Source organism: Mycteria americana, chromosome 1 (genome assembly GCF_035582795.1).
Source record: "Mycteria americana isolate JAX WOST 10 ecotype Jacksonville Zoo and Gardens chromosome 1, USCA_MyAme_1.0, whole genome shotgun sequence".
NCBI classification, from domain to species: Eukaryota; Metazoa; Chordata; class Aves; order Ciconiiformes; family Ciconiidae; genus Mycteria; species Mycteria americana.
The window spans coordinates 130,657,318-130,684,517 of record NC_134365.1 but is presented as its reverse complement, the minus strand read 5'-3'; the positions used below and the strand labels follow the sequence as shown (position 1 = coordinate 130,684,517).

General features: G+C 37.3%; 1 protein-coding gene across 8 annotated transcripts in view; it reads right to left on the bottom strand.

Moving 5' to 3' along the window:
* DMD (dystrophin) overlaps positions 1–27,200 on the bottom strand; it is a 1,157,417-nt gene that overhangs the window by 94,944 nt on the left and 1,035,273 nt on the right. For all 8 annotated transcript variants that reach the window (XM_075520648.1, XM_075520634.1, XM_075520658.1 and 5 more), the window contains one exon: positions 23,107–23,167. In XM_075520648.1, the coding sequence (XP_075376763.1) occupies positions 23,107–23,167 (61 nt within the window). The remainder of the gene's footprint in view (positions 1–23,106; positions 23,168–27,200) is intronic.

Sequence of the window (27,200 nt, the reverse complement as noted above, 5' to 3'; positions counted from 1 at the left end):
TTGCTTATGGACATTATGCTTTTTATCAGCATTTGGAAATTAATCTCTTGTTACTTTTCCATAGTTTTGTTGCTGCAGTTGCTCTTCTTTCTCATTCTTAAAAATCTGCAGTCATTATTTCTTAAATTATTATCCTTCCACCCATCTCCCTCAATTTGTTCTGTTTTTAGGGTAACTAACAGAGCAAATAATTTATTAAGGATAAAAATAATTTTGCATAGATTTGCAGAAGCTGACAGACTTAAGTATTTTGCCAAATAGAGCCCAAACAGGGAGTGAAGAATTAGACCCCATCTAATCCACTGGTTTTATCAAATCAGTGTATTTAATACTGAACTAAAGCCTTCGGAGACTTTTATTTTTAGCAGCTTGCCATACTGAGTATTCATTTGGCTTTATTCTAAGAATTACAATTTAGGATTCAAAGAGAAGAAATTTATTTCTTGTTTGTGAGTAAGGTATGATCATTAAAAGTCTTCCATTCCCCCCCTGAAAAAAATCTTTTTTTTTTTTACTTTATGCTACATTTTTATGATTTGTCTGATAATTTTCATAGTGAACATTACACTTCATTGAGGCTAGCATTTATTTTAAAATTTTAATAGGGATTATATGCAATGAAAATGATCATTTGGTGATGACAGTGTACTCTGTTGGGTCAGAGACAAAAAATGTGACTGTTTTTGATAGTTATTTCCACATCAACACTATACATGAAACTTGCTGGTAATTTGGAGAAAACAAACAAGGCCAGTGGGACTATGTCCATGCTGCCATTTAATCAAATTATTTAGTCTATGAAATAGCCAAGAGAGATAAACTCTCCAAATCTGACAATGTTTTGGTTATTCAGACTTTCTAGTGGCACATTATCTTATATCTACACTGCTATGTTTGTCTGCCCTGAGAATAATAGTCATCTCTTGAGCCAAATTTCACATAGTGACTCTTGTTCACACTGCCGAGAGCTGGACCGCTCTAAAGCACACTGGCCATGGTACTCCTCTATTTCCCACTTAGTGCTCCTGTGGACCTAAGACATTATTTTATTTGCATATATATATATATATAATTTAAAAAAAACCTTTTTTTTTTTTTAATTTCAAATTGTCTGACCTAATGTGGGATTTGTTGCAGCCCAATTGCTGCAACAACTGCAGTATCCTTTTGAAACTGGTTTGGCCTGTTCATGCAGAATAAATCCATAGCATTAAATGGCCAAAACATCTCCCTACACTAAGGGAGCCAGAAGAATTCTAGATCAGCTCAAACCCCTGTGATTTAAATGCCATGCAGTAGAATATAGTCACAAGTGCCTTGCTGTGCTAGATCCTCAAGCTTTCTTGATGAGCCTGCCAAAGAAATCAGCTGGTAATCAAAGTAATTATTTTTAAGTAGTGGATTTTCTATCTAGAAAGCAACTGATTTGACAAAACCAACTCACTACCAATGAAGAGCAGCCATATCATAATTTCTTTTAAAGTGTGCCAAACGTTCTATATGCAATTTACAAAGTTTGCAGCAGTCAAATTTTCTAAGGTAAAACAACTATTATTTCCATTCAAAAACTTTGTAACACGGTACAATTTTTGACAGAGTTAACTAATTGAAGAAGCACCTCCAACGCATACCAGCAGAGCAGCTGGCATCTCATGGCATTTCTTTCTAAAAGTTTCATTATGTACGAAGGAATGGTTTAGGTAGCAATTTCTATAAGAAACTGGTAAAAGGTAGGACTTAGAAGAATACTCATCTGCCCTCTTGGACTCCTCTGTATTCACATACACTATAGCATCTTGCCAAGTTTGTAAACTGCAAAAACATAGTGTTCAATGACAATCCTCAAACCCTTTTAGTGCATCGCATACTACATACTGAGCTGAGTTTTACTTCCAAACAAAATTTTGGCTGCGTTCCTTAGTGAGTACAGGTTGTTCTCGCATTGGCAGACTGTCCCATTCTCTCACTTAAAACAATTTGATGGATTTTTAATTTCATGGGTTTGCTTGTTCCTAGATGGGCACAGTTTATATAAATCAGTTCCAGCCACCAACTCCCAACACTGAGGAAGGCAGACAGTTCTTATTTTCTTGATTTAGGTCATTATGCTGAAATTATATTTTTCTCTACTTTGTCTTTTTGTGTAATTTGCAATTAAGAGAATAATTTAAAACACTCTTTACGGAACAATTTAAGTGTCTATTCTATAGTTTTCCTCTTTCTAACTCAACATTTAATAAAGTACTAAGTTTGACATTACATAATTTGGTGAGAAATTTAGCACTGGATTTCAGTGAATTCAAGATAAAGCACGTTGTCTGAAAAAAATACCTACATGTAAGCAATGCAGCACTATTCTATGCTACTATTCTTATATGTTCATTTATTGTGTAAATATTATTGGTTTCAGTAATGCCTTCTTTATAGATATAGCTTGATCCGATCTTCCCTGCCTTGACACAATCAGACTGACCACAACTAAGTAAGGGAATTTAAATAGTAATATGAGTACTAAATTAGTAAAAACACTACAGCACCGACCTTAGATTGGTGTGTATATGTAAGAACAGAATTGGGATTGCTATTTGTAAGGAATCCTTCATTTTTATTTCATTGGTAAAATACATTTTCAGTCTTTACTGGAGCATAAGGGCATAATGCAGCTGTGGAGTGAGGAGTACACGTAGAAACCAGGGGACTTTAACCCTAATTGAATTTTCCATCAGCCAATATCCTAACTCAAAGGGGCCATCTGGTCAGTCTCTTACGTGGTGTAAAGTAAAAAAAAAAAAAAAATATTAAGAATTGCTACGTCTTTTGCAGGTATAGGAATAGGACAAAGGTGGATAGGGGAGTGGTGGGTATACAGTATAATAACTTCCAGCTGGTATATCATCTGTCTACTGGTAGGTATGTGGAAATAAATAAATGATCAAAAATAATCTAAATAAAAAAAAGATCAACAAAGTCCGGATGAGCTTTTGGAAATAAAATAAGACTTTGCAACACAAGTGATATGAAAGCAGCAAGATGATTAAAATGCAGAATCTTATTTATTATACATTAGGTAGATCAAAGATTCTCAGTGATGACAAGGCACTGATGGGGTTGCCACCTGTTTGGTCTCACTTGCAATGGGAATCTGTTAAGTGAAGCTGTGTTAAAGGTTGTTGGTATATATTACACTTATTAACAGCTTACATTAAAAAAACCAGAATTCTTCTTCTTTTGCTGAAGAGATTTACTCACTATTCACCAGCACACGTTACTTTCTTAATAAATACAAAAAGGAAATTCTGTATAATTCAGGAAGGTTTCTGAAACAAACAAAAAAAAATTGCAGGTAAATGCTCTTACTTGAGGTGCATCACATACTTCATTGAGACAGTGGCAAAAAGACCTGAAGAGTATAAAATTAGAATATATTTGAGCTGTGGTTTTGAGAGTGCTGAGCCTTGCAGCAGGCTGAGCTCAGAGAGGAAAGATTGTGGCAAGCAAATTATCCAGGAAAACTAAAAAATCTAGAGAACAAGGCAGGAGGCAGTTTTCTAGATTTTTTTGGTTGTTTGTCTCTTTTGTCTAACTTCTCCACAAAGCAGAGGAAAGCTGTGACTTAAGGAAAGTGTGTGGGTGTAAATGTCTAACAAGTATTGGGAGGATCTAATAAAGAGAGAATTGAGGAAAGCTGAAAATCTGCAAGATGCAACAAGACAAGGCAAGGCAGTGACAAACTTTGTCGGTGTCTTTGAAACTTGCTGCAGAACTGGCAAAACAGATGAGCAGAACTTCAGTCTGGAGATGCCAGCACAACATTGGGCTCTCAGGACTTTAAATGAATATTTGTAGGATCTAAACTTATTCATAATGGAAAGAAAAAGGAAGAGTAAGAGTCAGAATGATCTGTTTAAAGTCAGCGGAAATTTAATTTGGGTTTATAAAACTGGGGAAAAAAGTTGGTAAGTATTTTAAAAACTGCGTGTACTGAAGGAGAATTGTTCTGGAGGTCTCTGGGTGTTATAAATATATGCTATTGACCAAAACCAATGAAGGGACCGACACAGGATAAAGGAGTCCCATTGGCTGACTTGATCCAAACTGAAGAGGACTATTGCGAGACCACACGATGTGGCCATACCCACATAGGCGAGTTTGATAAAGGATTCACACTGACAGACTCTTTTCCACTCCTTATTTCTAGAATAGTGAACAAATGCCCCAGAGCAAAGCAGCGCTGAGGGTTTTGCACTCAGTTTTCTCAAGAGAAAACTGTACAGATACAGATTTGCGTTTTGCCAGCAGCAAATGTTTATTCTACAAAACTTTGGGCACTGATGTGAAAAAAGGTGATACATGAGAGGAAATGCTGAGAGCCAGATTCTGATCCCTTTTACGCTGTTAAAAATAAGAAGTAACTTTGCTGAAATCAATGAGCATCTCTCTACATCCATGCAAGCTGCTTTCGGCGCAGAACTAAAATTTGATTTCCAAACTTCTGACAGTAAGTCTGACGGGAGCCCAAACTGTCCCCACCATAACTCGGAGTCCTCTGTAGGTTTGTCTGCTCATTTCAAGATTGTTAGAGTGCAAATAAATATTTATTCCTCCCTCAAACTGGAAAGAGGAAAAGAAATAAGAGCATATGAAAGCAAGTACGAACATGTGATGACCATATTAGTAAGGTTTTCATTGCTTTTGTGCCATAGCACAATTAAAATAGTGGAAAAGCAGATGAATGAGGAATGTGCAGGAGAAAACACTGGTCAAATATTAAGATAAAGAACACCTCCTGCAATTGAACAGTCTGCTAAGTGTTTTAAATTGTTTGGTAATGTCACAGCAGTACTAAAAGAATAAGGACTTCCATTAACAGGCAGTAATTAAAAGGACAAATAAGGTGAGCGCGCCTATGGCCAGAAAGATAATCTCTTGGTGGTTTTTGTTTATGCTTCTAGTGATGGTTTATGTCAAAATAGCTCACTTCAGGAGCCTGAAGTTCAAACCAGTATTTGGAAATGGTGGTGAGCTCATCAGTAAGAGACCTTTGGGAATCAGTTTTTTAACCTCTAATTTTCAGGTGATACTTAGAGTAAACTGAAGTATAGAGATAAAGTATGCTTTTCAACAACTGGGTCCTAGAGGCTAAAATGCTCTCACTAGCAGAAATCTGGAAGAAATTTCCTTCTAAACAGTGAAGTAAAATTTCAAGATGCCTTTATTCCAAATTACTTGCACTAAAAGTTTATAGATGGAGAAATAAAAATGTGGTTTAGGTTTAGTAGTTCTAACTCTTGTTTTTTGTTTTTTATTCCTGTAATCATTGACATTTCCAGCTACAAAATACACAGTCTGTTACACTCAGGAAAACAGCTGCAAACCACTTATTTCCAGTCTCCAGGGTTTCTATAGGTTGAAGCTGGGTATGATTATGAAGAAGATTAAGACACGAAACAGAAAGTTGAGGATATTTCGTTTGCTTATTTCTGCTTCCAGAATTCACTCTTTAGATGGGAAATCTGCAGCTAGTATAGCATATCTGAAATCTATACTCACAGACGTGCATCTCCTTCTGTACTTCTAGAACAAATGCAGAAGTATCTTTAACGAAGAACAGCTTCAGTAGCGTTTTCAAAGAGACACATAAGTAGAAAGTATACATACATATATATTTGAGGAAACACAGCGTTTACCCATTTTGGATAAATGAGAAACTGGCAGTTTCCTCTCATTTGCCACAACACTGCTCAAGGGTCTGTCCCTGAATGAATGGGGTCTGGAATGGAAAATAGTAATCTGTCACTGATCCTTCTCAGAAATGGCCTCTCCGCCTGTCATTATTACAATAAACAAGTCTATAAAACCCTTGCAATTTAGGTAAATCTTTCTTATGATGTTACAGTTCAATGCTTGTAAAGAGCTAATAATCTAAAAAGATCTCCAAAGTTGAATTAAAAAAATGTAGGTTACTTGATGATTATAAGATTCAACATTGCAATAAACTGGTATTGAACTTAGTCAGAGTTACAAAGCAGCTTGCTTAGGCAGAATGCTAGGCATGAAACCTTTTAGTTAAATGAAGACTGAATTCTGGATTCAGTAAAAATTATTGCGTTTTTACGATGCTCCACTTCACCACTGAATTTATCTAAGAAGATCAAATAGCAAAATTCTGCAAAATATTACAGTTCAGTAAGTATCTTCACTGCTGTAGGGGATGGAAGTCTAAAAGAGAGAAAATGAACTGGTTTAGCATGCTGAATCTCCCAGAAGGCATCTGACAAGCAGCAAAAAAGAAAAAAAGTTGAATGAATCAGCACAGGGGGAAAATTAACATGACCTAGCAAAAAGGTGCTTCTGTAAAAGAAAGAAAATAAGTGGTTGAACAAATGAACATATCTGTAGATGTTTCAGACCTCAGAGTTACAGCGATCCCCTTCTGTGTTAAAGGTCTCCAAGTGCTAAGCGCCAAATGTCATCAGTCAACCCACCATGGATAGTTTTTAGTTAACCCGAGAGTGATTTTCCTCAGGTATGTATGTATTCACCATTTTTAAAAGCTTTCCAATTCTGCAGATCTTACTAGCTGAAAAATTATTCAGTGCTACAAGGGCAGGTACTAGCAAGGCAATCACTGTACAAAAATGTGCCCCATTTATTAAAATATAGGAATATCTTTCATGGAATGGATTATACCCCAGTTCTTGCAAGGCATGAAAGCGTGTTTACTCATTAAAGACTCTTCTCTGCAAAAATCTGCAAAATGAAGTATTTTAAGAAGATGAAGAGGAAAGAAGGAACCTTCCTGTGCCAAATTAAAACCCAGAGACATAATGCTAGAGAACATTTAGTTACTTCTGATCTGTGCTCGTTACTGACAAGCCAGGATACATCAAATTAAAACAGTAGTCCTTCTACTGAACTCACCCCGCTTGTAATCTTCTTTCCTTAATGTCCTTCCCCTTGCTTTTCTTTTCTTAACCCCTCTCTGTCTGCACACAAAATATGTGTTTCTAGAGGACTATTGCTTCTCCTGTATTGATTGCATGCTTTTGCTTGAACAAGACATATGCAAACAGGATGCCTCAGGGTGCATTTAGGATATGTGGTGCTAAACTGTTTCTTGAACTGCAAAGTATTGCTGCAACGTGCTCCCAGACACGCTCCCAGACAATTATGTCCTCTTTAAACTTTCAGAAAAAAAGTAGCCACCATCACCTATTCCAATAAAGGTCACTGTCTATGTGGAGTTCTCCAAGGCTTTAGTTATGGTTGCCCACAGCCTCCTGCTAGAGAACCTGATGCTAGACAACTGGTCTAGACAAGTGGTCCATGTGGTGGGTGGGAACTGGCTGACAGGCCGCACCCAGAGGGTGGTGGTAAATAGCTCCTTTTCAAACTGGTAACCTGTCACAAGTGGGGTCCCCCAGGGATCGATATTGGGCCCAACACTGTTTAGTACCTTCATAAGTGATCTGGATGATGGGATCAAGTGTACCCTGATGAAGCTTGCCGATGATACAAACTGAGTGGGGAAGCGGACACTTCAGAAAGGAGAGCCACCCTGCAGGAAGACCTGGATAGGCTGGAGGAGTGGGCTAACAAGAACCTTATGCAGTTCAACAAAGACAAGGGTAAGGTCTTGCACCTGGGAAAACATAACCCGGGAGTGCAGCACAGGCTGGGATCTACCCAGCTGGGGAGCAGCTCTGTGGAAAGGGACCCGGGGGTCCTGGTGGACAACCAGCTCAATATGAGTGAACAGCGTGCTGCTGTGGCAAAGAAGGCCAACGGGATGCTGGGCTGCACCAACGAGGGCATCACCAGCAGAGATAAAGCAGCCATTATCCCACTCTACTCAGCGCTTGTCAGGCCACACCTGGAATACTGTCCCCACTACGCAAAAAAGATGTGGACAGGCTGGAGAGGGTCCAGGGAAGGGCCACAAAGATGCTCAAAGGACTGGGAAACCTGCCATATGAGGAAAGGCTGAGAGAACTGGGTTTGTTCAGCCTTGAGAAAAGAAGGCTTAGGGGAGACCTTATCACCATGTTCCAGTATTTAAAGGGTGGCTACAAAGAAGATGGAGACTCCCTTTTTACAAGGAGTCACATAGAAAAGACGAAGGGTAATGGGTACAAGTTACTCCTGGGGAGATCCCGACTGGACACAAGAGGAAAATTTGTCACAATGAGAACAATCAGCCATTGGGGTAATCTCCCCAGGGAAGTGGTGGATTCCCCAACATTGGATGCTTTTAAGAAACAGCTGGACAGGGTGCTGGGCCATCTTGTCTAGACCGTGCTTTTGCCAAGAAAGGTTGGACCAGATGATCCTTGAGGTCCCTTCCAACCTGGTATTCTATGATTCTGTGATTGCAGTATGCTTATAATCTACCTTGGTTTCCCTTAGGGGGAGCACCCTTTTCTTCTCTCCCTAATTCTGAACTGTGTGAGACAAAATGATATTTGAATATTGTTTCACTAGAGATGTTGTTTGCACTTACATTTCAATTCCTGAGAGGGGGAAAAAAAAGAAGAATCTATAAATAGCATCATTTAAACACCAAAACCAACACTGAGCAGATGCACACTCCACTTAGTGGGGGATTGACCATGTTTCACCGTGCATGCATCTTTTACAGATTCTCAGCAGAATCCGCTACTTGGTAGAGATTCTTGAGTAGAAGTGACAGACTTCATATAAAACTGTACTGTTGAGCAGCAGGCTGGCAATGAATAAATGTCGCTCAGGAGGTTAGACATACACAGCTGTAGAGATTGTGAAATTCGGCCTCCGTCCTGAAAAATAAATACCTCAAAAAACTGGGAAATTCTAGAACAGTGACATCCAAATGAATATAATAATTTTACCTGAAATATATGGGCTCCGGCCTTTTCTATTTATGAATGACAAGTAAAGAAAAATCTTCTTTTGGAAACAAAAGCATAACAAAACATTTGCTGTTGCCCTGAATACTAATGATGGAAGACTGTTGCTATGGTGATGCTAATTTTAACGCTCTTGCCTGTGGACTTCATGTGAACTGCCCGTTTTAACTTTTGCAAATGTCATTTACAAAATGAAAACCCATTAATGACTGGCGAGGGCACAATGTTCCACTTTAATTAGAATAATAACGAATGCTGATGCACAAAGTACAGGTTTGTGAATTGCTACAAAGCCCACACTGTCAAAATTAATTACCACTGATGAGGATTTTGTTCTATTTTTTTTTTTTTTTTTTTCAAAGGAAGCTTTAGAATAATACAACTACAGCTTGACTTGGAGTTGAAAGCAGGCTCTCCTTTTAATACCAAGGTGGAATAAAGAAGTTTCCAAGGCTGACAGTATAGGAAAAGGTACAGCAGAGCTTAAAACTGTGATTGAGCCATGCTAAATGAGCACCGATTCCAGTAATGGGGAAATGCAAATGCCAGTGCTGCTGGGAAAAAGAAAATATTTTTCAGAGAAATACCTGCTCAGAAAACCAGTTAGGATTTGGAAAATAGTGTTTGTGGTTTTTAAGATTTAAAAATCCAAGTTGAGGACAAGAAATTGAGTGGGTGCTAGGATATGTTTCTGGTTTGGGTTGGTGGGGTATTGCTGTGACTTGCTAATTGCCAAGTTCTGGGCCAAGTAGATGATGTTTAGAAAAAACAGCATAGACAGCACTGGTAATCTCTTTTGTAATGCACCAGGCCCTTGCAAATCATGAGCAAACATTTCTCACGAGAAGGGGAAAAAGTTGCAATTACCATTTCTAATTTTGGGAAAACGTCTGAGCATATAACGTAAGTGCTATGTTGCTAAAGGCGTTTCAGTAGTACTGACTGCAACGAGGAAAGCATACTGCAATGAAAAGTATCACAGGCAGCTGCCAAGAGTCCATTATTCAGACTAATTGTTATTATTAAATATCTCCATTGTAGCACCGCTTAGAGAACCCAATTTAGAGTTGAGATCCATTGTACTGCGTGCTGTATTAACAGAAAGGAAACTTGCCTTCTCTTGTGAAGAGCTGAGCTGGTGAAGAACCCAATTCTTTATGCTATGGCACTATTTCAGTGCGACATCACTGGAAATGCGACTGGTGTGAGGAGGAAGAACTGCTAAAACATTTTTCTAAATTCTCATTCATGGTAGACTATGGTTTAATGAGTAGTCAAACTTTCTTCCAGCAGCATTAGTATGAAACCTGCTCTCGGTCTATTGGTATGCTTTAGTGCTGGTTTAAGATGGCCTGGCCAATTTTGCCCTTGACTTGTTGGCTATTGTGCAAGCTACTGTACTTGCATACAGCTCTGTGCTCAAGATGGCTGGATTTCATTGTATTGTACAAAGGAGAAATACAGCAAAAAATATAGACTTGACTGAGAATGGTTGTGTTTACCGAGTCTGATTTTAAGTGTAAGTTTTTTTGCTAGTGATGCATTTACTCAGAACCTGTTTTCGTCTTGCTGCTTGGTATCTACAGGAGTCACTGGATGATCACTGAATAGTGCTCTCAAAGACCTTTTCCTGCGAGCACCTACTACTCATATCAAAGTGGTGTTCAGAGCAGGGCTTTATGTTGAAAATGCGAACATCAACAACTGATTATAATCTTCGCAGAAAATACTAGTATGCTTACGTGCTACTGCTGAACGCAGCTGTACCTAGTGTGATAGACAGCCATGAGGCAGCCTGTTACTCTTGAGAGTCAATGGGCTGAGGATTAATTAATATTTCTGCAGTACCTTGCCCAATGGTATATTATCTCAGAACAAGAAGAGGCAGAGAGACCTTCTTCCACTCAGTAGGAAAAACTTGAGCAACTAGCTGGAATTCAGAGGCAGCCAGAAGCAAACAGTATTTAACAAATGGGGAGCTGATGTGTGTTAACAAACGGACTCTGTAAACTAAGTTAGGTAGCTTCCCAATATTGTGAGGCTACAAAGGTTTAGAATTTATGGAATTAATGGAATTTATCTGATATAGAGAAAAGAATTTGAGATAACCATCTCCCAGAAAATTGCTACTAAATGTCATTACCAAGACAATTAGCTTTTTATGGTTCAACCTCCAGGCTCCCCACACAAGGAAGTGGTATTTCTGGCAGCGTCAGCCCCTGCCAGCACTGATGGACAAAGACTTTGAGGGAGTTTAAGTTAATGGAGCCTGCTGGCATGGGCACTTCTGCGGGATCTAGATCACCTCGGTCTTCTTCAAGACAGGTCAGACACCTGGATAAGAAAGGAGTATTTTTGTTGTTCTTTAAAATTCTCTGTTAATCCACATGAACAGGTAGAATGTGAAAAGTACCTGCCTTTTGTGCAGAGGTACAGTAAAACTGATACAGTGGTAAGTAACCAAGCAAAAAAAAAAAAGCTCCAAAACGTACTCTTGAAGTTAGGTGATGGAGGGAGCAACAGTACCACAAACAATTTCTAAGTTCTTCTCACATATTTTGTCATCCGTGCAACAAAATACTCTGGGCTATTATAATACATTTTATGAGAATTGGTGATACAGTGAACACAGCATCTTTTAATGAGAGAGTAATGGCTGAGGCTGAATTAGATTACTGCTAATCAGAGTGACTGAGTACTAAGTAAAAATCTCTCACAAGAAGATGACAATTTTAAGCAAAAATCAGAAAGAAAAAATATACTTGTTTGGTGCAGGAAAAGGAGATAAATTTTAAGGATAAGCAACACTAAATTTGTAAGTAGGCATAAAGTGCACATAGGCGACTGAAAGGATAGCTAACACAGGCAGCAACACATTGTGTAAAATAGTGGAAATGTCAACAGAGAAACATTGAGGTTTGAAAGAAAACATCTGTTTTGGTCTTTCTGAGCTTGGGACTTAATAACCATCTAATGGGGAGTGCTATAACGAAATCAGGAAAGAAATCTGTAATTAACAAGTTGCATTTAGAAGTCATCAACACAACTAAATGAAACAAAACTCTGAAAGGAGAAGTGCTGGGGTTCCTGGGTATATACCCAGGGACTGAAGACTAAAAGCAGTGCAAAGAGAAAGTAGGATAAAGAGGGTGATGGGCTGGAGGCAGAGTGTTGCCAGTGGTAGGACTGGCTCTGCAAAGGGATCATTAGAAGGCAAGGGCAAGATGCAGAAAAAGTAAATGGTAAATTATTACAAGGCAAACCCTGAAAACAAGCCAAGAGAAGACAAGAACGGACAGTGGGAAGATGGTTTGTTGGAAGTGGTGGAATGACCTAGAAGAATGTGAACACTGAAAAGATTCTTGGAGTTGGACAACAGGAAATTGTTAGTGACCGTATTAAGAGCTGTTTTAGTAAGAAAAGGGTACAGAAGCTAGAAAAGACTGGGCAGGAAAAAAACATGGACTGGAAACAGACATGAATTCCAGGAAAAAGGAGGGCAATGTTCTGGATATTGAACAGTGTCAGAGGAGAGATTTATTTTGTTTTATCAGGACAGTCCTGAAGAAAAAGACTCCCATGTAAGGAAAGAAGTAGCAGATAAGCTTCAAAGAAAAAACATCACTGGAAATTGAAAGTCTTAAAGAAGTCATTTTGATATGCTCCTGATGTCTAAGGGACTGAAGTAGTTAAGCAAATAGACTTGTTCTCTAACATCCAGCTATTTGATACTCTGTCATTCTTCCAGTTTCTTGGTTTGAAATATTTTATCTGTAACTGAGCAAGAAACTTGCTATGACCACAAAGAAAACTTGTTTCACACAAGAATTTTCTCCTTCATACAAACAATGCCTTTAAACTCTATTTCCCTTACTGTGACAAGCCCTTTGCTTTGAGTTGTTACTGCTGCACATTAGTAGAGCATCAGCTTGACAAAAATGCTTTCCATATGGTCTGTCATTGGTTGAATATTCCTTCTCTTTTTTTGGCTGATTTCTAAACAGTGCTCACAAAAAAACCCTCCATACACATTGAAATTGAAGATCATTCAGGTGGGTAGGTTGGTATAAATTTAGTTTAGGAATACTTCAAGATAAAGATATCATCTAGAAACAACAAAACTCAGAGCTGTCTACTGTGCTTTTCAGTCATCTCTGAAGGTACTGAACATGGCTGTCACTTAGAGCCGGCTTTTCTTTTGTGCTTCACATCAAAGGCAATTATGAAAATCATGGGGTTTCTTTTCACAAAACATACAGTAATCTTTAAATTATAAATGCAAGTTCTCTATACCTACTGAAACGATCATTGTGAGGTTTAGATTTTACAAAATATCCAAGCCCCTATAGGTTTGGGTTGGTGAATATCTCTGAATGATAGTTCAGCTACAGAGTTTAGTTTTATGTTTTAAACTGCTTAATTTCAGAATGATTTTTTAATGAACTTGAACTAGCATTGCCTTACAAAAGATACATTGAATACCAACATTGTGTCGTGAAAGCAAACTTTTACTATTCAATGACTATGTTTTTATAGTCAAGATTCAGCAAAACACAGCAATAAAAATAATTGAACATCACTGCTACAGCTAAAAGCTGATAAATATACAGAAAAATATTTCACATTAGAACTTCTCATATACTAATGAAATTTGCTCAGTAAAACTAGCAACTGCAGTATGACTGGAGCTGGTGATAAAATGGAAGTAGAGGATGCTTTTAAACACAAAACTAAATGAAATGCAAATTAATGACATGCAAAACTGTAATCAAGATGTAAGAAAACCTATCATAAATGTAGGCTTGTTTACTTCAGAACTTTTCTAAGTTTAGCTGTTTAATCACATTTATCAAAGTCAATACATGATTTATAGGGATTCTCAGCAAACATGGTTAAAAAACCCTCACTGATAGGAATTTTGCTTTAAACACTTTTCAAATCATTCCTTAACTGTTTGGGCAGAAGTAGTCTCAGGAGTAATAGAATGCATATATGTGCATATAATATATTATTTTAACCTTAAGATTCCTATCAAATTTGCATTTTTAAACCTTCAAGTGAAGTTTTAGTTGAGGGAAGATTCGCCTATAAGTTTACTTCATATTGCTATTATCGCTATGGTTATATCTGAAACTAAATTATACACAGATTTCCTTAGGGACATTTACAGTCTTCTGTATAGCTGTAATCTCTTTACTACTGCTGCTGCTGTTGTTGCTAGTATCTAGTAGTATGTGCAATTGCTTTAACTGTTTCTATGTTTTCTAAAAGATCTGTAGGTGAGGTCAGTCAACAGCATTGCCACTGATGAAGTCCTAAAGCTAAACGCAATTAAGCAGAGTCAAACTGAAGATGAAATAGTAGATAAAAATCACTGATCTGGGAGGACATACGCAGCTTCTGATTTTCTAATGAAGGTGCAGCTTTTCTGTGTTTCAGTACGCAGTAGAAACTGTTAGCTTTTTGTCACATTCTTTACAATGTTAAAATGAATATGAGTTCGCTTATAGAACCTCCAGGGTGGCAGATGGTGAATTGGAAAATACTGCTTGGAAACAAAACTTATTTTAGTATTTCAGTATTTTTATTGAATTGAAATTTAATACCTTACTTTTTATTTGTCTTCCTCATATTTGTTTATTCCATATTTTCAGGTCACAACAGCTAAAATACTGGAACAAAACCAATACATTTGTATGACGATATACTCTAACTTCCATCTCCTTGAGATGTTTATGGGATATTTCCTGCTGCAAAGGTGTCTCCTAATTATGAACAAAGTATTACACCCACGTCCCAACTAGAAATGCTTTGGGCTGTGATTAAAATCTTAACATGGTATTTCATGTTGGTGATATAGTTGAGATATTTGTATGAAGTCATCTGTTCCCAAGTCAAACACAGTAGTTTTCTAGCTAGCCCTTTAAATTTTAACTCCATGCCTGTAACCTCTCTCTCTAGCAATTTTTCTTAGTATGCTTCATGTGGGATGTCATAATCCTCAAGCCTTAAGTTCTACATTTTCTCCAATAATACAGCTTTTAAACAAAAAAATTGAGTTAACGTTGTTAAAAATGAAGCACAGAAAAACGTATCTTTGCTCCTCTACTCCTATAGTGGCTCTGCAGTAGTGAACAGAAAAAGCACCTTGAAAAGGAAAAACAGGAGACAGGTACATATTGAAATTCAAAAGGCAATCTGGGCTATTTACTAGCTAGATGTCTGAAGCCCTTTTTTCTACTTAAATGTTAAAATAATAGAAAGTTTTCTAGCAGATGTCTAGATAAATACAAAATACCTGAATGAGACTGAATTATCATGGGTTTAGATATTTAGATTTTTTTTTTTTACAACCTTTATCTATTGCATGAAAATTCAAATGTGAATGTGAATCCCCCCCACATTGATTTACCATACAATTTCATTAATAGTGTGTAAGTTCACATCATAAAGTGTGAAGTATAGAAGTGAAGAATAAAACTCATACCAACAACTTGGCACATATTTACAGCAACCTGCATTCTTAGTAATTTATTGCCGTATTAAGTGAGTTTGTGCCCCCCCCCCCCCAAGCCCCCAACCTAACACTTACATACAGCATTTATGCAAACACATTTTGGCCCTGCTGAAAAAGAGGACCTAGACACACAGAGTGAGTAAGCATTAGGTAGCAAAGTTTGACCTCTACTCACTACTCTACTCATTAGGCTGTAGACACCATTTGGTGTCTGTGCTAGGCTGGTTATATAAAGGGTGCTACTTGATAATGACTCTCTGTTGCGTTGTACCATAATCTCATTTTTTGAGCTCAATTGCCATGGAAAAACCGTGAATGCTTGTCTCATCAAAACTACTTGTAAGAAAAGCAATTCATTCAGAGATGTTGTGATGCATTTTTCTTTTTTATGGTTTGTTTTTCTTAAATTATCTAGCCATAGATTTCTTAATATAAAACTTTATCTGATGAATACTTGAAATTCAAAGCAAATATGTAGCATGCAAGAGGCTGCCAAGCCTATACATCATATTTGAAATTGTAATTTATCTCATAAAATTCAACTTTTAAATCAGAAAATGAGAAGTAAGCAAAATGAATATAGATTATTTGATCATTCCTAACCTATTGGTTAGAATCTTTACTTAAGTCAAAATGCAATCTAACTGACATTTATACAGTTCTCGGTTAATTCATTTTACGCTTCCCTTAGAATCTATGACCCCTAAACATAATATATATACAAATTAGTTCTCAGGATTGAAGGTCTAAAGATAAGGATATCACAGAACTGATGTGCAACACAGAACTGATTGCAGCTAATATCTGACAAGAAAAAAAGAAAAGAAATCGTTGAAAGGGATTCAATAGGGAGAAAAATGGGTCAAGTAATCCATAGTCATGATTCAGTAAGTAAAGACTAAACAAATCTCTCAGGAGAAGAAATGTGCCAAGACAGGTGGGGAATATTCTGAAAAATAGGAACTTATTGCAGTCTGTAGGAGAACTGGCATCCTAGAAGGTCAGAGAAAGAACAAACGCAAGAGAGATTCAGCAGCTTCAGTGAGTTCATTTTGGAAAAAAAGTCAATCCAGGAAAAAAGCTGACCTTGCCCTGACAGACAGGCCACTTAGAGAAACAGATACAGCCCAGCTGATATGTCCAGTTCTCGCATTCTCAGTCTTCTCTTGGTCGTTGCATTGCCCTAGATGTCAATACGAGAGCATTACACAGTCTACCAAAGTCTGTGCATCCATAGCAAATACAGCTGGTGATGTAAATCATACGTGTCCATATCCATTACTTTTTTCATTGGTATTGAAAAGTATCTTAAAACGCACAAACATTAATTATAGTCCTGCCTTATATTAGACTGATAAGATAATGAAGACGACAAAAAAGGCACAGTAGGTGAAGAGGGATCAATTTAATGTTGACTCTTTTATTATATGGATGAAATTTTTCTCGTGTGGAATGGGGAAATAGTTTGTCTGCTCATTTGTGGAGCTAGCTGCAGCAGAAGAGACACTGAACCAAGGGCAATGCAGACAATAGATGTGGCAAGCGCTGCTTTGGAGAAGCTGTCAGTCTTCAGAGGAAACAAAGGAATTATGAGACTTCTTTGTATAACAAGAATATGTAAAAAATCTGAGATACTGTTCCCCATTTCCTTGAAGATTTCATTGGACAGTTGTCAGAAGCTGTCTTCTCTTTGTCTGTCATCTAAATTAAGTATGTAATTGATCTTTAAAAAAAGAAAAGTCTGACAGGCAAATCTTTCTGTTTTTTCCCTTAATATGTCTAATCTTTTCAAGTTCAAAGCATTCTAGTGGAAATCAAACATAATTCCTATTTTTGAATCCTGCTCATTAAGCACACAATGTTTAAAACATGGGCTTGAAGTATATGGCAATAAATTTTAGCTATCAAGAGCAGCTGTAAAATCTACTTTTTTTATGGAAGATCTGGCATATACTCTATAAAATAGGACCATATTGTATATATGTCATTCAACTTTGTAAAAATTATATTGGCTATGTTAATGTTTTATTCTTGATGATGTGTAGCAGTCAAGCTACATTTAACAACTGAAGTGGAGCGAATAAAAACGAAGTAAAAAGTAAAATTCAAGCAAAAATCACATTCAGCTTACAATAAATATAACGATTTCAGCTACAATAAAAGTAAAATATTTGAGGTTATGTAATTATATTCTATTACTCTCTAAATATACGAACTCCTTGTACAGTATCAAAAGTTTACTTTTCACATTACTGCTTATAAAGATAGTTCATTTATTACTCTCTGAGCCCCAGAGCTGGAAAACAATGAGTAGCTGGATTTAATGGATTTAAAATGTTGATACGTTCCTTTTAATTAGGAAAATAGGAAAGTCAGATTCCATCTAGAATTCTCTTACCCAGCTCATTACTAAACTGAGCAAACATTACCTGCACAACACATTTTAAGATTTAACCTGCATGAAAATTATCCCTGCAATATTTAACCTCTCTGTAATGCTTAACACTATACACTCTTCGTGAAAATTTATACTGAATGAGTTTGACGACAACGCGTAAGAAGTTTATTATCCATTTAAATATGAGCACTGACATATCAAGAGGACTAAGTTCTGCAAGTGTTGTGTAAGTGCCCGAGGAAGCTGCTCTCCGTCCTCCGCAGCAGGCACTGCGCTACGCGCTGTTACGGTGGGAAAGCACGTGGTTTCCATCAGTTACCGCCCCTAACGAGAGGCTACAGCCCTGCCCCGAGCCCCTGCACCAGCTAGGATATGATAAAATTGCTGCTGAGTACTTGTAATTCATTTCAAAACAAATTAAATCCTCTTAAGTTACTTCACATGTGAGGGCAGCAACTCCCCGCTGGCAGATGGTAACGAAGAGCAGAGCCGCTGTATCTTCCCGGAGTGCTCCTGCTCAGTCAGCGGGAACACATCTGTTTACAACCTCCGCTTGCATTTTAAAGGTAGTTAAAGGCTCAACATTTCTCATTTATTTACCCTCTGAGTTCAAATTTTTGTGACAAGTTTTGGAACCGAGGCTTCACAGCCCTACAACTGATAAAGAAAAACTCTGCACTTGGACAGACCTCTCAAATATCAAAAATTTAATTTAGGTTTTTATGCTAGACAGCATGATAATTTACATCACGTAAAAGCAGAGTGAAAAGTATTATAGTTTGTTTCCTTCAAAATAGTTTCCATTTTGGTATGGAGATTTCAGAACTGGAAGACAGGAAAAGATCATAACAACTGTGCTTTTAAGAAGCCAAAATAATACCTTTTTGGTACTTGGTAGATAGGTTAATGTCAACCATACACAGGGTTTTCCTAGCTTGCTCACAGCTTCACTCACTACCTATATGTAATCATACATTATTTATTTATGGTTCTCCATGTCTCTCTGCTCTATCTGACAGATATTTCCTACTTGCTTTTGTGTCTCGTACTTATCTAGGTTCCGCAGAAGAAACAATTAACCCAAGTGATTTTACCAGAACAGCAACTCTGCTTTATTTTATCTTAGCAGAATTTAATTCAGATAGATTCATTTATCCTGTCTCGAAGTTGAACAAAAGTAAAAGAATCATGGCTTTAATCTGTTTGCTTTTACAATGAAAACTCAGGGCCCTTAGCTTTTTTCTGTGTTGAAGTTCTGCATGGTTAAACAACAATTAAAAGGGAGATTAAAAATTAAGACAACAAAGAAGTATGTTTATAGAAACTGGCCCCCTAGATCTCCACTGCGAAGTATGAAAGACTGCAGAATCTAAAACTAACAAAAATGTATGTTACAAGCTGATACATGTAATGCAAGTAAAATACTCTCATAGGAAACTACCATGGGGAAGAGAGTAAGAAAGTGGAGAGGCATAGTCCTTGGAGTTAGCTCACCGCATAACTAATTTACATGGATAGGCTCATATGGATCTTCCCGAGGAGTCAAGTCTATGCTCCTGAGAACCCAGCTTTGTCCGCAGCAGGACAAAGTTCATTGAACTGCTATAATCTGTATAAGAAAATAAGCTTGGCTGGGAAATAACTTGGAAGGCTTCCTTTGTGGGAAGTACTGAGATAAAAGACTACTGTATTTTTGCAGAAGCATTTTAAATCCTTCAAAAGAATGGGCACAGCAAGAGAAGGGTAAGAAGACAGACACTATTAACTGGCAAGTCAGTTATACAGAGGAAGAATAATGTCAAAGATTAGTAAAAATATAGAAGTCACAACTACTAAATTTCAACACGTCATGATGGCAGGACTAATGAATTTTTTTTAGAGAGAAAGTAAGTTGCAGACTTCAATCCAGCTCCTCCTCCTTACTCCAAGGCCACAGAGATCTCCTAGCACTGTGTAATGGACACATTTGCTGAGCACAGGATAAGCCATACACAAGAGAGATGCAAACATGATTCAGAGTATAGCTGCTTAATGTCCCCTCATGCCCCAGAAGGATCAACACTGAAGAGGGATTGGGTTGTGCAGCATGACCGAATGCCTTCTTCTGGTGTTGCAAAATCCAAAGTAGACATTTGATTTTGCTATCTATCATTGCTTTGGAGCAGCTCCTCTCTCTGTTTGGTTGCAAGATAAGAGTGTGCATGTATATGCATGCACACATGAGATCCCTTTCATCACGGGGTGAGCTCTGCTAAGATGCGATCTAACCTGAATTACAGTGTTAAAATCTGCAGCCTCCCTACCTTCATTATCTGTCTTTTCTAGAATTTGAGACTTTCTTTTATCTTTTGATATGCATTCAGCAGTCTTTATGCTGTGCATTTTTTCCATTTGGTTTTCAGATTTCTGATGTACAGTAATTGCCTGTTTTGTCTCCTAAAAACTTAAATTTAGAAATTTTCATGAATACCTGAAACATTATCAAAGAGTACAGACGTGCCTGTGCCTGCTTCTGCCTTCCCATTTTCTGGGTTGCACTCCAATAAGAGTAGGATCAAGGCCTTCAAAGAACAGGACTGATTAAACCAAAACCTTTTTTTTTTATATTCCTCTCCTTTTTTAATCTAATAAAAACCTTTAAATCCTGTACTAGACACAAGGAATATATCAACGGAGAAAAAAAGATCAAAAAGAAAAGGGTCAGATAAAATGTGTTTTCGAGCAATTTTACATGTTTTAATTCAGAGGCAAAAAGGGAGAGTTTAACTCAGTAGCACCTTGTGCGCTGGGCAAGTGTTCAGTACCCAGGCAGGAATGTCCACTTGCTGCTTGGGAAGCCAGGATACTTCCGCTGTCCTGGAACACAAAAACTTGATTTCTCAGTTCACTGGGGAAGAGAGAGGTGAGGCTGAACTGTTGGCCCTGCTTGCCATCTCTGTAGGGAGGGAAGCACATAAAAAGGTGGAAGGAAATCCAGCAGAATGCAGCAGGTGGTGCAAGGCCATTAGACTGCAATTTTCATGAGGCTGACAGTAGGCCAAGAAACTACAAAATGGCAGCGACTGGGAATAGCTGAAACAGGTTGTACACTGTCGATAATTATATTTTCCATGGCAATGATGCCTACGCCAATAGAATTTAAAAAAAAAAAAAAAAAAAAAGGACCGGCGTGAATAATCTCAAGAAGAAATTATTGAAGTGATAGCTTGAGAGGCAACTAGTTGCTACAAATTAATCTACTGTATAAAAATGAAATTTTAACCAGGAAAATCACAAGGCTTGAAGATACCTAGCAGTAAGTAAACATCGCTGATGAAGATTTAGCACTAAGTACTGCCTGATTTATGGATTTATCAAATGCTATGTCATTGCAAATGTGAAAATGATGAGATAAAACAGTTAAACATCAAGGGAAAACCAGATAAAATGACAAATAATAAAACATGTAGCAAATCTGGTTAACAAAGGAGGCAAGCACCAATGTTCTATATTGATGACAGAAGAAAACTATGTAAACATTAAAAGAACGCTATTTTTGAATATTAACAATTGATAGAAAAGTAATAGGTCAAAGAATAAAGGAAGAATATGCCAAATTTAAAAGCCAAAATGGTACAGAAAACAGACAATTTAGTTGAGTGTAAATATGAAATGAGCGATGAGAATGAATGAGAAGGAAAATGACTGAGGACAGCTGGAGAAGGGAATAAAACTTAAGACCTGTTAAAACTTGACCGGTTTGTTTTACATCTCAAGGACAGCAAGGTTTTCTATAAAAGATGTGGCCGAATTTAAATTTTAATTAAACTAGTAATGCTACAACTCTTTATGGCTATGACGATATTTTCTAAAGCGAATGAAATAAAACAAACTTGTTCCTTTGAATTTGTAAATGGCCTAGAACAGAAGACGAAATAGAAAGTTGACACCAAAAACTATTAAGGAATAAGCAAGAGCACCACTGACGATTTTAGCACAGAGTCAACAGTTACCCATGGCTGCTGGATGTGAGTAGCACAGCGAGAGGTGGGAAGCACAGCATGAAACGCATCTTGTGCCTACATTAAGAATTGCCGAGGCATCTCTCCCCATAAAGGCAAGTCATACAACGGAGAAGAGAAAAGGCGGATCTTTTCCTTCATAGCAGTGCCATATACTGGCTCCGACGTGCCAGAGCCTCAACTTGCATTTTTCCCCTGTAGATTTCCCTCTCCTCCTTCACAGAGCTTTCCAGCTTCCCTGAGAATGCTTCATTATTCATAGTCAAATGCAAACAGAAAAATTACAAATTTAACACAACGGCAAACCAACTTAGCCAGGTATAACTGTACCTCTGTACTGCACTACAGACTTAGTTTTCTTCACGTGTGACTCAAAGGCTTGTTCGGAAGCTGCTGTAGCAATTCACCTTGTTGTGACAGTTGCAACTGAAGTGCCGCTGCAAGAGCCATCTGCAACCAGATGGCTTCAGTGACACTAGTTGAGTTTGCAAAGTGTTTTGGGAATGTAAGGAGGAACTGTGTGAATATGTGTATTAAACACCACCCATGTTTCAGTTACTTGCACTACAGTCTTTATCGCAGGTATTGCATCACTTGTTTCCTTCAGAAGTTATGTATAAATAGTTCAAGGCACATATTGCAGGTAATAAAGAATTAAAAAGAGAAGGAAAAATCTGTTAAAACGTCTTTCTTATTTGCTGTGTAGTGGCTCTGTTTAGGGCACTAGAAACAGGTGTTTCCAAATTGTTGATTTTTTAAATTTTCCTCTCATTTGTTATGCATACACATCTCTTAAACACATCTCTTAATTTGGGAACGAAACTCTAAAAGAATAGTCCATAGGGACTAATTTTCCCTTGTCATTCCTCAGCTACAGACTTTACCAAGTACTCTCCCTAAAGGAATTCCTAGTATAAAGTATGTGCATTGCTAGGTTAAAAAAGCAGCAGTGTATCACATTCACAACTGCAATTCGCAATGGTTTTTTTGGTTTTGCAAAACCTGCCATACTTACTCTTCAGTGGGCAATGGTACAAATTAAGCTATAATCCACACACCCCAAAGCTTTTCTTAGTCTGCAGGTGATTTACGGTAGCATAAAACCAAACAACTTACAAATCAGTACATCCTACTGTGTTTTTAAATAACTAGCACACTTCTGTGAAATTTAGTGCACACTTCACTCCTTGTTGTTCTTCCCATTTAGACACCACAGGAGCAGTTCACGATAATCTAAGAAAATTACCAACTATCCTCGTAAATGACAAATGTAAATAGCTAGAATGAATTACTATTTATACTCACTTGATATAATACGGCACTTTGTTTGGTGAGATTGCCCTCTCCCAGGGGCCTTGGACAGAAGCTGTTAACAACAAACAAACAAACAAACAAATAAATAACTGCACATGTACATTCATACATACAAACATACCTAGAAGAGAAGCATGGAGGTCAAGTTCAAAGCAAACAGGAAAGAACGTTAATCTCTAGAATTACAATTTTACACCCGGCTATGCTGATACAGGTCTGTTTGCTCAGTTGCCCGTGAAGGCAGGAAGGATTAACCTGCTGTTCTGCAATTTCTGTCCTAATCTGAGAGAAATTGAACTCATTCTGCTGCAAAGATAAATACAAAAACCCCTCCTTGACTACTAAGCTTACAGAACAGATATGAAGCAGAGCAAGCAACCTGTCTTTCTGGCATGTTCTTTTACAGGGTTCCACCTGCTAATGTGTTGGACTGGCTTTTCTTCAATTTCTTTCCTTGTGCGGTCAATGCTTTCGATCCTTCCAGGAACAGAATTACGCGCTTGTTTACATTTTATGTTGAGTGAAGTTACACTGAGAGACCATCTAAGTATTTTGTTTATTCTCTTGTTGACTTGTTCTAAATGGAACTTGTTCTAAATAACAATTTTATTTTTATTTCTCCACATTACTAATTGTGTTTGATTGACCTACAGTAACAGCAAATAATGGAGAAAATGACAGTGCAATCACAAGAAATAGAGAGGAAACGACATTATTTACTCTTGGCTATCACAGTGTTAAATGTCAACATCAACTTACAATATAATGAAAATATTTCATAACAAAGTTTTATATAAAACTCATTTGTAAGTAAATAATTTTTATGAGAGGCAGAGATATCTTATAGTTTAGGCCGTAATCAGAAAGATAATTTTATTAAGAGTTTGTTACCTGTCAAAATCAGTAGAACCAAGACTTTTCATTTTTAATTTAGTGATTTCTTTATATGCAAAGTGATTTAGTTGGCGAAAAAAAAAAAGCCTGTTCCCTTCAGCCAGTGTAGCCCTTCTTTTTAGTGACCCCTGCTGTTCACAGAGGAAAATAAGTGTTACCGAGACTCAACTAGTAATTAGCCGCTTGATCATTTGGCTCCAAGTATTTTCTTTCCCTCTCTCATCCAAAATAGATACTTCAAAAACGCCACTCCCAAGCTGCAGGTACTTTAACGAAGTCAACAAATCACAATCCGTACAAATAAAAATGAACAATATACACATTTCGTATGTTTTGTACCAGAACTGTTAACCAGATTCACAGAAGTCAGTCTGCAGAATGAAATATACTGCCCCTCTCTCGCCCTCGTACTGGAGTGCGGACAACAAGGGTTGGAGGAGAGAGAAGAAACGTGCTTATAAAAATGGCTGTATAGGGAAGTCTGGCTATTCTGATAGAGTCGCCTGCACATGAATTGTGAAGAAGGGCTGGAAGGAGGCTAGGGACACCACAGAGGGGAAATAAATCAGGCAGCAGCAGTGGAGGAAGCTGGAGCCGTTCTAGATGGTCTGAAAAGGAGAAGGAAGAGCAACTGGGAACAGGGTGCAGGCTGGGAAACGGGGCAAGGGGTTTCACATATGTTTTAGGCAACGCTGAGAAGCTAGGGAAAGGAAGGAATATGTTTGGAAGAAATATGAATGTGATAATCCTGGTTTAGATTGCTGGTGGCCAAGGAGTTATGAAAAGCCTACCACAGCATCTCTGTAGGTCCTGCTGTTGTCTTCAACCCCCAAATAATGATCTGTAGCTAAGCTGAGTGTATTGCTTTCCTATTACTTACACAGTTTTGCATTCTTTAAAAAAGAAAGGTGAAGTTAAATTTCAAAGGTATGAACCATGAAAACAGGTAACTCTCAAAGTGTGCAAGAAACACAGAATCTAAATTACAGTGTTAGATCCAATGGAAAAATAGCATGCTGCACTGCCATCGAAGTCTGTATCATGGCCCACGCATACAGAAGCACAGAACTGTGTGCATTTTCAAATACAAATACAATTTCATTTTACACTATCAATTGCTTGGCGATTTCTTTGTATGTTTTTATTCAGTAATACTAACCTGTGTGTTAATATGTGGTCCATCAAATAGTTTTAAAATTCCTACTCAGTGACAATGATAAGGTTTCTTACCCATGGGAATTGGTATTATCTGAGGACTAATTTGAATAGGATTATACTAAGTTATAATTTTTGAAAATAAAATACCCTTCAGTATTAACTAAAAATTGATCTTCTTACATATTTCTCTCCCAAACAATCATTAATATTCCCAATGGGAATACCACCAAGCTACAGTTCTTCCACTTTAAGATTTGTTTTAAATTAAATACCTAAAGGGCAGAACGGATTGCTGCATATTTTTTGGAAGGTGTATTTCTTCTGTAGCTTCTGAATTAATCTGTGTAAGAGTTTTGCAGTCATAACTCATTATTGCAGAATCTTACATACGATCGTGTTCTTGATACATTAGAAGAGGAACAAATACTTTGCATTCATGAGAACTAAGTGCTTTAGGAATAACAAACAATTCGGTGATGTTCTGCATAATTGGATTTAGTGTTCCTTCAAGAAATTGCTGTGAAGCTCTCTATAATACACTTTTGCCTTCCTGGATGATACTAGCCTTGCATAAATTTGAGTTGACAAAATATGTGGTACTTTTTACAGCTATGCTAAGAGAATAATAATTTCTTTTTTGGCAGAAGCCCAGAAGCTGAGAACAGCTGTTTCTTATCTCTGGTTACCAGTACAGGTTTACTATCCATTACAAAGCTAGTGCAGGTAATAGACATATACATTGAATTCCTGGTTAAGACCACATTAGTAGCCTATCTAAAAACTCTTGCTGGCAAAGACTTTTTTATATGACACTGTAGTATCCCTGTGTGCTACAGCACTCAAAAAGCAGACATTTTCCTGTTTGCCAAGTGTAATTCAAATGTTTTATTGTTCCAGCTTGCACAGCGTAAGAACCCATTATCATACACCCAGCTACTTACAATGCCGTTGACTGAAATTAAATACTACCACAAAATATGGGGCATTTTAAGAGTGAATTTAAATTTCCCTATACTTTATTTGCATTGATATACATTTTAATGGTTGCCTAATTTGGGAGTTTTATTTCTTTCTGTTGGTGTGCTAACATCTGAGACTTGCTTTGCCCATTCAACTTAAGTGAACACGGTTCTTGATGGTAAGCCTACATCCTTATTTGTTTGCAGAATGTATAATGAAACAGTAGCATGCTGGCTGTCTGAACTTCAGCAGTACTTTAATCTGTGCAGGGATCTGCATGAAATATTAAAAGGACAATAGTAGAATTTTATCTGTGTTGATATTACAAAAAATAATCTGATAAATATTTCACTTTAGCACTACAAACATAACGAAAAATACGTGTATGTTTACTAATAGTAAACTATTTCTCCTCCAGCTATTCAAAGAGTAAATTTAGTACGTCCACATTTAAAAGTTACTCTCAGTGCTCCTTATTTACATAGTCAGCACACACTTCTAGTCACTATATAATGGCATGAGTATACATTTTCAGTTCTAAATACAAAGAAAATCTTTTGACTCCTATTTGTCACTAGGGGTTAAAGTAAACCCTTTAGTTTACTAAAGGGAAAGTTTTAGGACAGAAACCACAAAGTAGCACCGCCTAGTACCCATACACTGTTACATATAGCTTCTCAACTGTTTTTTTTCCTTAGAAATTTATTATATATGCATTTCAGCATCATTGTAGGTAAAGCTGATCTCATTTATATGTTAACAATCAAGACCTGCACTACCTGCTTGGTGGCCATAGTAGCTGTAACTCAGCAAGGTGCTTATTATGTTCACCTTTTAATAATGCTAATAATTGATTCATTCTAGGAACTCTACCTGCATGACTTATATTGTTCTACCTGGCATTATCATCATTAGTATCTTTATGCAAACACAGAGCTAGGAATTTGTTTATTTTTTCACATATAGTTTGTTTTCATACCAGTTATTTTCACTGCAGCAAGGTATGGAGTTGGTGACTTCCGATAAAGGCAGGCAGGGAGGAAGAAATGATGAGATAATCTTTGCATCTGGAA